The sequence below is a fragment of the Papio anubis genome, chromosome 2 (genome assembly GCF_008728515.1).
Source record: "Papio anubis isolate 15944 chromosome 2, Panubis1.0, whole genome shotgun sequence".
Taxonomy (NCBI): domain Eukaryota; kingdom Metazoa; phylum Chordata; class Mammalia; order Primates; family Cercopithecidae; genus Papio; species Papio anubis.
In genome coordinates, this window is record NC_044977.1 from 102,240,119 (window position 1) to 102,253,841 (window position 13,723).

The window sequence follows — 13,723 nt, forward strand, 5'->3', positions numbered from 1 at the left end:
CTGCCCACCTGCCCTGGTGTCCCCGGCCTGGGGGCTCCAGGCCCACAGCCTCTGCGGCTCCCCGGAGCGCCACACGGCAGGTCTGCTCAGGGGAAGGGGCATGCCCACGGCCTGCTACAACCCCAGTGCTCCGCTTGGCAGACAGGGCTAGCCTCAGCTCCTGAGGCCCCTAGGTGAGCAGAGAGGGGGTGCTGGGCAGGCAGAGAGTCCCCAGCAACAGGCACTTCCTGACATTCTGCGTGTACGGGAGGAAGAGGCTGAGTGCCAGCCTTAAGGCAACGGTCAGAGGCGAGTGGGCGGGTGCGGGCAGGCAGGCTGCCCAGCCACCCACAGCCTCCGCCTCCCTGAAACCTGAACCACTTCTGGGAAAACTCAAGGACGCAGGACTCTCCTCGGTGGCAAGCTGTACACCAGAACCACTAATTTTGAACCAAACTCTCACGTGCTGAGCAGATTTCACTAAGCAGGAATCTCCTAGGCCTTGAGGAGAACCTCACCTTCAACCCTGCATCCAGAGTGGGGGGATGGATATGCACTCATAAGCCGTTACCCCTACCTACTTCTTACAACTGTGTGCCTCTTTGAAAGCATGAGAACATTCTGGATCAGTGGTTCCCAACAGGAGACGATTTTGCTCTCACCTCTGCCAGGGACATTTTAGCAAGATCTGGAAACATTTTTGGTTGACATGATCTACTGGAATTTGTGGGTAGAGGTAGGGATACTGCTGAATATCCTACAATGCACAGAACAGCTCAACCCACCACTACCCACACACAACAGAGTATCATCAGGCCTAAAATGTAAATAGTGTCAAGGCTGAGAAACCCCGTTCTAGAGTGAGGCCCATGCAACCAGGACCCTACCTCAGGACTATCTAGAGTCTATCTGGAGTTACCCACAAAAAGATTATCCAGACCCAGTCCTCAACCCTCCAGATCCCAATCCATGGTGACAGGTTAGTGTATGTGAGTGGATCTAAACTCCTGAACTGATACTCCTTGGTTCTCATTTGCACTACCCTGAGCTCCCAAGCAGAGGGGCTGAATGCATAGGCAGGCACTCAAGAGGGCAGCTTTCTGGAAAGAGACACCAGACATCCAGCGGGATCACAAAAGGCAAAGTAAGTGAGGTACCAAGGTGGAACAAGCACCCCTCCCACCCCAGAACAAGCTGCCCCTTAGGACTGCTACAGTGGATATGTGCAGGGCAGCCAGGACTTCAAGGAGTTTAATCAGGGGGCAGCAGGTTCCTAGTATCTACAAAACAGAGTGGGTGCATACAATGTACAGCCACATGCACATATACCGATTTACATTTTCCTGGGGGAAGGGTCCATAGCTTTCATCAGATTCTCAGAGGGGTCTACGACATCAAGGACCACTGTACAGAATGTGGGCTCTTCACTGGCTCCCTATGACGGGAGCTCCTTAGGTGAAGTGCCAGCAGAGGTCCAGGTGTTTTTGGAGATTCTTGATGCCCAGAAAGACCCACAGAGTAGTATACCACAGAGGCCCACCCAAGCGATGGGAGGCCATGGGGTTCAGATCTTATGTTTTCACCCAGCTGTAGGGCCTGGAAAGATGGCCAGGTTTCTCACATCATCTGTCTTGAAAGGGCCCCCAAGAGCTAGGGATTCCTCCCAAAGGACAGCTCACCCAGATGGGGCAGAGCCTCAAGTGCCCAGCAGATACAAGGACAGATAGCAGAAAACACTCTTCCCTGGGAGGGGCACCCATGGCCCATGGCTCTGCAGCCCATGTCCTTGGCAGCTACCACTACACTAGGCCTGAGGGATGAAAGTCACTTCACTTCACAAGCTCGTTCCCTCCACCAAGGAAGTAGCCAAGAAACATCTTTGGGTCAAAGAACGGTCAGCCTATCAGAGCAATCAGGGCCTGCACTTCCTGATGGGACAGACAGGAGGCAGGTCCCTCTCCAAGAGCTCTGGACACTTCACCTAGAATACTGTTCACTCCACCCCCATAGGCCCTTTGATCTGAACCCCAAGTACAGAGTACAGAGACAGGTGTTAGGAGTTCTTGTAGGATACAGCGTTGACTGTCCAGGATGTCCACTGAAATGCAAGAGCCAAATGGCTTGTTTCCCAAGGACACTCGGCCAGGCACAGACCACAAAAGACTTAAAGAATTATTAAAGAACTAACTGACCACTGACTGATCTTGTGACAAGCACCATGTGCCACTTATTACACCATAAATTCTGCCTTCCCTTCTGAGACTCCATTGTCCAATATGGTAGCCACTAGCCAAATGTTCCGCAGAGCACTGGAAATGTGGAAAGTTGGAGTTGAGGATGTTCTGTAAGGCACACACAGGATTTTGATGACAGTACAAAAATGGAACACAAAATGTCTCATTTTAATACTGATTTCAGACTGAGATGATTACTTTGTATATATCAAACTAAGTGAAATACACTTTTTTTTTGAGATGGAGCCTCACTCTGTCACCAGGCTGGAGTGCAGTGACATGATCTCGGCTCACTGCAACCTCCACCTCCCAGGTTCATGCGATTCTCCTGCCTCAGCCTCCGGAGTAGCTGGGACTACAGGTATGTGTCACCACGCCCAGCTAATTTTTGTATTTTTAGTAGAGATGGGGTTTCACCATGTTGGCCAGGATGGTCTCGATCTCTTGACCTCGTGATCCTCCTACCTCAGTCTCCTGAAGTGCTGGGATTACAGGCATCAGCCACTGCGCCAGGCCAGTAAAATATACTATTAAAGTTCATTCCATCTCATGGAAAGAATGTGTCCCCCCAAAATTCATATGATGAAGCTCTGACTCCCAGTGTAATGGTATTTGGAGATGGGACCTTTGGGAAGTAGTGAGGGTTAGATTAAGTCAGAAGGGTGGGGCCCTCAGGTAATGGGGACAGGATTCACAGTCTTATAAACAGAGGAAAACACCCCCTAGCCCCATCCCACCCATCATGTGAGAATGTAGTAAGAAGGCAGATGTCTGCAAGCCAGGAAGAGGGTCTTCACCAGAACCCAACCATGCCAGCACCCTGCACCCTGGGCTCAGACTTACAGCTTCCAGAACTTTGACGATATAAATTTCTGCTGTTTAAGCCACCAGTCTACAGTATTTTCTTATGGAAGTCCCAACTAAGACACAGCTGCTGCTTCTTCCTTTTATTAACATGACTACTAGAAAACGTTGTTTTATATGTATACATAGTTCATATACTATTTCTGTCGCCAGGACAGCATTCTTCTAGATGTTCCTTCTAGCAGGCCATTGTGTGCTGCACAGGGTGGGGGTTATTCCAAACAGCAAGCCAGGAGCTTGAAATAAAAGGGCATCCCTGAAGCCAAAACAACAGAGGGTCAGGTCCGCTCCAAACTGGGCCTGGGGCAGCTCTTTTCACAGTTCCTCACAGGTCAGGGACTGGCTGGTGTGACTACACGAAATATCCAGTGACCCCCGACCTTCTTCCCAGGACAGGATACACTGCTCAGCACTGCCTAAGCTAGGTGGCTGAAACGGAGGAAAAAGAAAGAAAATACACTCCTTCCAGGGGTCTGATGCCACCCTGCCCTGCCTAATGAGGGAGGTGTGAGACTGGTGTGGTCCCCAGATCCCAGGTTTGAAGCTGTCCTGTCTCGGGAGGAAGCTCTTCTAAAGGCCTGGGCTTGGAAGAGCCCCAGCACTTCCAGGGATCAGGCAAGCAGCGGGTCTGGAGGCAGCCCGGTGGGCTGCTGTGTGCCTATCAAGTCAGCTTGCTGCCGCCCTCCCTCTGGCAGACCAATGCCTCCCCTGTCACTTTCAAGCCCTCCTTGGGGAAAATGCATCCCAAGGGAGCGGGGCAAAAAAGAGGAGCACAAAGTCCAACACGACCACCACTTTGCCTCCAGCACACAGGAAGCGGCTCCAGGAGAGCTGCAACACCCTCTTCCATATGGTTCTCAGGTGCCAATTGGTCTTTGCCTTCCCGTCTCCGCACTCAGGCTGTGCGCGCGCTACTAGCCTACAGAACTCACTCGCTTTCGGTGTAAACTAAGCCTCACGACGACGCAGAGGAGGAGGTAGAACTAGGGTGGGAATGGGATGGAGATGCCAAATCCCCAAATCTCCACCTCCGCAGCAGCGTGGGGACTCCGGCCCCGCCCCTGCACGCCCGGCCCCGCCCCTCGAGGGTTTCCCAGACTCCAGGCTGCTGCCACCGTGGGCGGCTGGGGACCCGCGCTGCATGTGTAATGGGGGCTGGGAACAAAGACGCGCAGGACCCGACGGCCGGGTACCAGCCGCCCCGACCTTCTCGCCACAGCTTCAATGCCCAGCTCCCCACGTTTCCCAGGACTGGCCAGGGGACGTCCCGGCGCGCCCGCCGCGGTTAGGCGTACCCGGGCACCACTGGGACAGGGAAATTGGTGCTTGGGCCGCAGGAGAAAAAAGCTTTACAGGCGGAACTCCGCTTGTTTACGCCCGCACCCACATACCCCCAAACACACATGCGCTGGCCGAACACCTCCAACCACACGCCCGCAGCCGCCGGGGAGCTAAGCGCGGGTCACCCACCCCGCCACGTGCCTCCCGGAGGCCCGAGCGAACGGGGAACCTGTTGGTTTTCCATCTTACCCACCCCCTCCCCTCCCAAGTGCCCAAACAAAGCGGTCCCGCGAAGCGACCACACTCCGCATCCCGGGGCCAACGGCAGGGAAAGAGGGAGCAGGTGGGAGCCAGCACCAACAGCCCGCTGGGCCGGTAACGCGACGCAGACTGGTGGCAAGAGATGCAAGGGACTTTGGGCTGCGTGAAGCCGCCCCCCTTCGCTTCGCTACACTTAGTGACTCTGAGGGACGTGCAACCCTCCCCGCATGCTGCCGCTGCTGCACCTACAATCCTGCCACCCCTAATGAGATCTGCCCACCCCTCTTGGCCGCCTTCCCCACGCTCAGGTTTTCCTCACTCTTTCCCTGGGTTCCACGCGCCCGCGTAGCCCGAACTCCGACCCTGAGGCTCCGGGTCCCGGCCCCCATCGCAGGGGCACCTCTAGGAACCAGAACTCTGCAGACGACTGCACAAACAAGATCGTGTCCCCAAGATCGGCGAGCTGGGCGCCCACCGCGCCCCCAGCCCCCGCCCCGGGAGATGCGAGCTGAATACAGGTGGCGCGGCGACGAGGCCGCGGGCCCGCCCTTTGTTGGTAAACACCGCGCGGCGCCAGGGACCAGCCCTGCGCGCCCTCTCGGCGTACCCGCGCCGCGCCCAGTTCTTACCGGCGCACAGCGATCCCCAGAGGAGGGCGAGGGCCGCCCAGGGCGCCGTCATGTTCCGCTGCGCCGCCCCGCGCACACCCGGAGCCCGCGGGCAGGGCCGCACGGCGCTCCCGGGGCGCGCAGGGCCCAGCGGCGGCTGCGCTCTCCTTCCCGCTCCTTCCTTCGGTCTCGTTCCGTGCGCGCTTCCTGCGCCTTCGTCCCCGAGCAGCGTTCGGGCTCCAAGGGCCGGTCGGCGGGGCCGGGCTCAGGGCCGCTGCGGGCGGCGCAGGCTGCGGCCCGGGCTCCGGGGCGACGCGGGGGCCGGGGGGCGGCGGCGGGGCACGGGCCGGGGCGCGCCCGACTCAGGCATAGCGCGGCGGGGCTGGGCCCGGGCCCCGGGCGCAGGGGCCGAGTCCGGAGGGGCCATGAACGGGGGGAGGGGTGGGGGGGAGGGGAGCTGAACCGAGTCCAAAATGGCTCCTGAGCGGCGGCCACGGAGCCGAGCCAGCGGGGAAACCCGGATGTTGGATACAAAGAGGCGGGCGGGCTGGGCGGGGAGGGGGAGGGGAGGCGGGCCCTCCGGCCGCGTGGTCCGCGCCCCCCTGAGGGGCGGGGCCCCAGAGAAACAACAACACGGAGGCCCCGCCCCCAGCCCGCGCCCGGGTAGGGGGACGCGCATGCACCACCCTGCGCACTGGGTGGTGGACGGAGGTGGCGGGAGTGGGTTCCTGACCACTTTGCCCGGGAGCCTGTGGCCACTGCACTCGCAATTAGTGCCCCGCACGCTCGAGCCCACGCTCCTGACACATGCTACCCTACAACCCCGGAATGAGTGGATAGCCCCGGGACTCTGGCCCAGACCCCTCCGCGCCTGGGATTCCCCACCTGTGCAATGGGGGTGACGGTGGACCGTGGGAAAATCGGATGTCTTCTGATGGGCGAATTAAGTGGCAGAAAGAGGCTGACTTCCCTGAATTGACAAGCAGTCCCCTGTCTGCAATCCCTTGCCACACACTCAAAGGCACAGGTAGGGATCCTGGGAAATGGTGATTTAAACCCAACCAAGTGAGGGAGGGGGCAGAGTCCCGCCCCTCCAAGCCCAGCAGGTGGAAAAAGGCCTCTGGCAACCTGCTTGCCCTCCCTAACCCCATCCCGTCTTCAGCATTTCCTGCGCCGCCCGCAGCGGCCCTGCGCTTCAATCTGCACCTTCAGAACTTCTCAATTGCTTCCAGAGCCCTGCAGTTGAAGATCTTGTCTAGCACATGGTTTTGCTGTTTTCCTCACCCCCAACTCCCTCCTTGGAGGGCCATCGTTCTCTGTCTCGGATTCCACCCTCCTTATCACACAACTAGAGCTTCGGAGGAACCTGATGGGGCTCCCAATTGTCCTTCGTCTCTCTACTTGACATCCTTGCTTGGAGCAGGGCAGGAGCAGCTGAAAGGGAGGTGGCACCTTGGAAGTCTGGGTCATTTCACTTTTCTGAGCCTCAGTTTTCCCATATGCAAAGTGAAGAAGTTAGACTCCTTCAGGGTCTTGCATCTTCTTAATGGCAGAAACCTATTCAAACAAAATCTTATGTAAATGTTCGCTATAGGTGGAGCGAGGTGGCTCACACCTGTAATTCCAGCACTTCTAGAGGCCCAGAAGGCACTTGAGGTCAGCAGTTCGAGACCAGCCTAACTAACACGGCGAAAACCTATCTCTACTAAATAATACAAAAATTAGCTGAGCATGGTGACACACACCTGTAATTCCAACTACTCGGTAGGAGGCTGAGACAGGAGAATCGCTTGACCCCAGGAGGGCGGCGGAGGTTACAGTGAGCTGAGATTGCACCACTGCACTCCATCCTGGGTGACAGGGTGAGACTATCTCAAAAAAAAAAAAAAAAGTTTACAAATAAATGTATATTGTTCTGATTGACACTGATATATGGTCAACTACCCCTGGTCATCAGAGCACCAGGAACACCTCAGGGACCACACTTTGGAGGCACTGCCCAGAAAGATTTCTGGGTCTTTAAAAGTCCCTTCCAGTTCTGGGAAATCCTATGTGAAAAATGATGGCCCCTGCTTGATGCAACCCCTACAGGTGACCTATTATCTAAGCCCTTTAACACAGAATTGAATACTATGCAGCTGTGTGCCAAGCAAGAAGCAGTGTTGTATGGTACACCCTAGCTGTGTATAAGGTATCTGGTAATACCACAGGAGGCCACAGTGATAGACTGTGATAACGGAAGTAAGTCCATATCCAGTTTAAGTGTCTTTTCTAGGGAGTATAAATTGTTATCTCCATTCCAATATGGACTGAAAGGTATCAACTTATCCATATGCCAAAAATTAGATTGGCTGGTTCCTCTCTTCTACTCCATACCAGGTCAGGTATCATCATAAGGGCTCAGAGTGGTCCAAGCTGCCCAAATATCTGTGTCTTCCACTCTGACCTGCCTGGGAACTCCAAATTTATATCCAACTGCTTACTTGACAACTGTAGTTGGTAACCTATCAGGCATCTCAAGTTTGACCTAGCCAAAGCAGAAATCCTCGTTTTCCCTGTCTGAATCAATGGCATAAGCAACTACACCATTGCTCAAATCAGAACCTTATGAGTCCTACTGAAACCAGCCAAAGAGTCCCATAGACAGTTGTTTTTGTTTTTGTTTTTGCTTTTGAGACGGAGATTCACTCTTATTGCCCTCACTGGAGTGCTGTGGCACGATCTCGGCTCACTGCAGCCTCCACCTCCTGGGTTCAAGTGATTCTCCTGCCTCAGCCTCCCAAGTAGCGGAGATCCCAGGCACACCACCATGCCCAGCTAAGTTTTGTATTTTTAGTAGAGGTGGGGTTTCATCATGTTGGCCAGGCTGGTCTTGAACTCCCAATTTCAGGTGATCTGCTTGCCTAGGCCTCCCAATGTGCTGGGATTATAGAAATTGACCCTTTTGCTGTTAAAGCTTGAAACTTATTTGTTTTATCCGAGTTCCTTCCTCAGGAAAGGACCTTCAGGCCTCTCACAAAAAGTATCAAAGAACTGAAGCCACAAAAAGTATCAAAAAACCTGAAACCAGATCACTGCACTAGATGGTGGGCCCCTCAGTCACCATGATTGCTTCCTTGCCCCTCCCATGTTCCTGTTTTCTTACATATCGTTACATTTCTTTCCTGCTGTGTAAACCCTTGGTTTTGGTCAGTCAAGGAGATGAATTTGGGACTGCACTCCCAACTCCTCGGCTGCAGCACCTGATTAAAGCCTTCTTCCTTGGCAATACTTGTCATCTCAGTGATTGGCTTTCTATGCACTGAGCAGCAGGACCTAGACCAAACCCCTGATGTTTCGATAACAATACTTGATTCCTCCCATATACAGTCCATCAGCAAAATGGCCTCAAAAGCGTTTCCATCACCCGACTACTTTTTTCCATGTACACTACTGCAACATTGTCACTGTTGCAAAAGCAGTGAACTAGAAGGAATCTTAACTGGTCCTCTGAATTCATTCTTGCCTTAAATAAATCTTCCATATAGTAACCGAAGTGGATTCCCTGCCACCATTTTGATCATGAGCTCATCAAGCAAATACTAGGCTGGTTGAGAAAGGTGATAATGGATATTTGAAAAAGGAGTTCTTTTTGGGTTTTCTGTTCTTTTGAATGACTACAGGATTGCTAAATACCACATTTGATGTCAGACATGGGGTGACTGAAAACTGAAAGGCAAAAAAATCCAAAACCCCAAATGTCTGCTGTAGAATTTATGTCAATGAGTTCTGCCATTAAGGCATTCAGTGTGTTAGGACCACTCTTCCCTGGCTTACCCACTCTTCAACAATCAAGACCAGAAACCAAGGAAATGAGAAGAATCACTTGAACATGACATTCTTTAGTATCAAGCTCATGAAAGAAGATGGAAAACTATAGAATTGTAATAAGACTTAGTATCTATACAATTATAATGAATTATATTAAGGGATTAAATACATTTGTTTAGCAAGATAAACTTTGAAAGTAACCACAATTTTTATAATGTTATTTGGGGATTTCTTCATTTGAGAAAATATAAGTGGCCTCACCCTCTCTCAGCTTCTGAGAAGTCCTGGTTAGACATACCCTGTAGAGGGTAATTTAGGCATAGCAATATGAAATTAGACAATTTTATGAGAGTACCATTCACAGTGTATAATTGTGGGGGGAGAGGTGGGCAGTGCATGCTTTCTTTGATAGTACAATTCCCCCAAGACTTAATAAGCTATCTGTTATTTCCTAGACGTAGTTCTCAAAGTGCTTTATTTCTTTGCCTTATTTATTTTCTTCCGGGACCTTGTACTTTTCCCTGCCTCCTTCTCTTAACTTAATGGTAGTTACTTGAGGTCAACTAAATGAATTGGCCTGGGTAGAAAGCTAACACTATCTCTCAAGAGAGATTAGATTATGCTGTGCTAATGGAAAAATCCCAAAACCTTAATGACTTAAAAGAACAAAATTTATATCTTTCTAGTGATACATGTTCGTTGGAGGTCAACAAACAAGCTCTACTCATTATAGTGACTCAGGGACACAGACTAAGAGAGCTACCTTTTGATATATGCTTCTACTATTGGAGAGACAAGGGAAAGAGAGCATGTTAAATGCTGGCTCTTAAAACTTCTACCAGACTGGGAAGATGATGGTTAGGTTGTTGGTTGCATTGTTTTTCAATCTTTCAAAATCTTCACATGAAAACACAGAATAAGCTGGGCATGGTGGCCTATGCCTGTAATCCCAGCACATTGGGAGGCTGAGGCAGGAGCATCACTTGAGCCCAGGCATTCAAGCCTAGTCTGAGTGACATAGTGAGACCCCCATTTGTTAAAAATAAATAAAAGTAAGGCTGGGCATGGTGGCTCATGCCTGTAATCCCAGCACTTTGGGAGGCCAAGGTGGGCAGATCACGAGGTCAAGAGATGGAGACCATTCTGACCAACGTGGTGAAACCCCATCTCTACTAAAAATACAAAAATTAGCTGAGCATGGTGGCACATGCCTGTACTCCCAGCTACTCAGGAGGCTGAGGCAGGAGAATCGCATGAACCCAGGAGGTGGAGGTTGCAGCGAGCCGAAATCGTGCCACTGCACTCCAGCCTGGTGACAGAGCGAGACTCGGATGTCTCAAAAAATAATAATAATAATAAATTAATTTAAATAAATAAAAATAAAAAACACAGAGCAACTGTATGGAAAAAACCAGACCATCCAAGTGCACTCACCAAAAAACTAGGTGACAAGATTTCCCTCAAAACATCAAAATACAAGCAAATGGAGACAAACTACTAACAGCAACAAAAGCTGTGTGGGCCAGCCTCTGCGCAAGAGGGAGCAGGATATAACAGGGTATATGACATACCTGAGAACCTCCAAGAATTCCCACAGGATGGGGAAATGTTTAGCTCCACCCAGCAAAACTGGAGTCTTCATGGAAAACTCAGAACATTCAGTAGAGACCTAGACAGTCACTCCATAGTAGTGGAGCTAAACCAGCCCTAGATAATAAAGGCTATTGTAAACCACAATACTAAGCTAAAGGAACAAGCCGTGACATGATCAACCTGATCTATAAGTTAATTTACCCACCAGAGAAACCATCACTTTTTAAAGAAATTCTATCAATCTGGCATTCAGTAAAAAAATATTTTCAATGCCCAACAGCTAATAAAAGAATTACTAAGCATAGGAAGAAGCAGGAAAATCATTCAATAGAAACAGATACAGAAGTGACAGAGATAATGGAATTATCAGGCAAGAATTTTACTTTGATTTGATTTTTACAGGTATTTTTGTACAAATTCATGGAGGACATGAGAAATTTTGTTGCATGTATATAATGTGTATTGTTCAAGTAATGGCATTTACGTATCCATCACCCAAGATCAATACATTTTTGTTAAATATGGTCACCCTACTCCGCTATCAGATATTGAGTTTATTCTATCTGTATGTTTATAGCTTTTAACCCAGTTCTCTTCACCCACCCACCCCAGCTCCCTACTCACCCTTCCCAGTCTCTGTTATCCATCTCTCTACCACCATAAAATCAAATATTTTAGTTTCCACATATAAGTAAGAATATATATTTGTCTCGTTGTGCCTGGCTTAGTTCACTCAAGATATATCCAGATCCATCCACGATGCTGCCAATGACAGGATTTCATTTTTTTTTAATTAAAATTTATGAGACAAGGTCTCACTATGTTGCCCAGGCTAGTCTCAAACTTGTGGGCTCAAGCAATCCTCCCTCCTCAGCCTCTCGAAGTGCTAGGATTACAGTCATGAGCCACCATGGCTGGCCAATTTCATTCTTTTTAATGGTCGAATAGTATTTCATTGTGTATGTATACTACAGTTTCTTTATCTATTCATCTGTTAATGAGTGCTTAGGTTGATTCTTTATCCTCTCTTTTGAGAATAGTGCAGTAATAAACATGAATGGAGGTATTCATTTAATATATTGATTCCTTTTCCTTTGGGTAGCTATCCAGTACTGGGATTGCAGGATCACATGGTAATTCTATTTTTAGTTTTTAGAGAAATTTCTGTACTGTTGTTTTCCATAATGACTGTGCTAGTTTACACACCCACCAACAGTGTATAAGAGTTCCCTTTTCGGCCAGATGTGGTGGCACATGCCTGTAATCCCAGCGTTATGGGAGGCCAAGGAGGGAAAGTTGCTGGAGTTCAGGAGTTCGAGACCATCCTGGACCAACAAAGTGACCATCCTGGACCCGCTTGTATCTACAAAAAAAATCAAAAAGTTAGCCAGACGTGGTGGTGCACGCCTGTGGTCTCAGCTCTTCAGGAGGCTGAGGTGGTAGGATCGCTTGAGCCCAGGAGGTGAAGGCTCCACTGAGCCATGATCATGACACTGCACTCCAACCTGGGCAACAAAGTGAGACATTGTCTCCAAAAATAAAAAATAAAATAAAAAAAGTTCCATTTTCTCTGCATCCTCGTCAACATCGTTATTTTTTTGTCTCTATAATAGTAGCCATTCCAGCTGACATAAGATAATTATATCAGTGTGGCTTAGATTTGTATTTCTCTGATGATAAGTGACATTGAGCATTTTTTCATATGCTGTTATCCATTTATATGTCTTCTTTTTAAAAAATGTCTATGCATGTCCTTTGTCTAATTTTTAATGGGATTATTTGGGATTTTGTTCCTGTTCAGTTGTTTGAGTTCCCTGTATATTCTGGATATTAGTCCCCTGTTGAATTAATACTCAGCAAATATTTTCTCCCATTCAACAGGTTGTTTCTTTACTCTCTTGATTGTTTCTTTTGCTTTGCAGAAGCCTTTTAGTTTCATAGAGTCCCATTTGTCTATTTTTGTGTTTATGGCCTGTGTTTTGAGGTCTTAGTCATAAATTCTTTGCCTAGACCAATGTCCAGGAGAGTTTTCCCTGGGTTTTCTTGTAGTATTTTCATAATTTCAGATCTCAAGTTTCAGTCTTTAATCCATTTTGAGTTGGTTTTTGTATATGGTGAGATATAGGGGTCTGGTTTCCTTCTTCTGCATGTGATTACCCAATTTTCCCAGCACTATTCATTGAAGAGGGTTTCCATTCCCCAATATAAGTTCTTGTCAGCTTTGTCAAATATTCATTGGCTATAAATATGTGGCTTTATTTCTGGGTTCTCTATTCTGTTCCATTGGTCTATGTGTCTATTTTTATACCAGTACTATGCTATTTTTGTTAATACAACCTTGTAATATATTTTGAAGTAAGGTAATGTGATGCCTCCAGCTTTGTTCTTTTCACTCCGAGTTGCTATTGAGAGGTGAAACCAGGTGGACTTCTGGATCGAGTGGCAACTTGGAGAACTTTTCTGTTTTACAAGAGGATTGTAAAATGCACCAATCAGCGCTCTGTAGCTAAGATTGTAAAACTCACCAATCAGCACTCTGTGGCTACCTAGAAGTTTGTAAAATGTGCCCATCAGCACTCTGTAAAAATGCACCAATCAGCTCTCTGTGGCTACCTAGATGTTTGTAGAATGGACCAATCAGCGCTCTGTAATCTGGACCAATCAGCACACTGTAAAATGGACCAATCAGTGTTCTGTAAAATGGAGGACCAATCAGCAGGACATGGGCGGGGACCGATAAGGGAATAAAAGCTGGCCACCCCAGCCAGCAGTGGCAACCCACTCGGGTCTCGTTCCATTCTGTGGAAGCTTTGTTCTTTCACTCTTTACATAAATCTTGCTGCTGCTCACTCTTTGGGTCCTTGCCACCTTTAAGAGCTGTAACACTCACCACAAAGATCCACGGCTTCATTCTTGAAGTCAGCAAGACCGAGAATCCACCAGAAGGAACTAATTCCAGACACATCTTGGCGACCACAAAGGGACTGTCACCAAGTGGTGAGTACCATTGGACCTCTTTCACTTGCTATTCTGTCCTATTTTTCCTTAGGATTCAGGGACTAAATACTAGGCACCTGTCAGCCAGTTAGAAGC

At 49.3% G+C, this 13,723-nt stretch overlaps 1 protein-coding gene across 2 annotated transcripts in view; it reads right to left on the reverse strand.

Annotated features, from left to right (window-relative positions):
* ACVR2B (activin A receptor type 2B) overlaps positions 1-5,658 on the reverse strand; it is a 39,401-nt gene extending 33,743 nt beyond the window's left edge. The window contains exon 1 of one of the 2 annotated variants that reach the window (XM_003894667.5): positions 5,249-5,658. In XM_003894667.5, coding sequence (XP_003894716.4) covers positions 5,249-5,300 — 52 coding nt within the window. In that variant the 5' untranslated portion in view covers positions 5,301-5,658. Of the gene's footprint in view, positions 1-4,938; positions 5,156-5,248 lie in introns of those variants that run through there. The other variant, XM_009201174.4, reaches the window with a different exon arrangement.
* Positions 5,659-13,723: the final 8,065 nt, after the last annotated feature.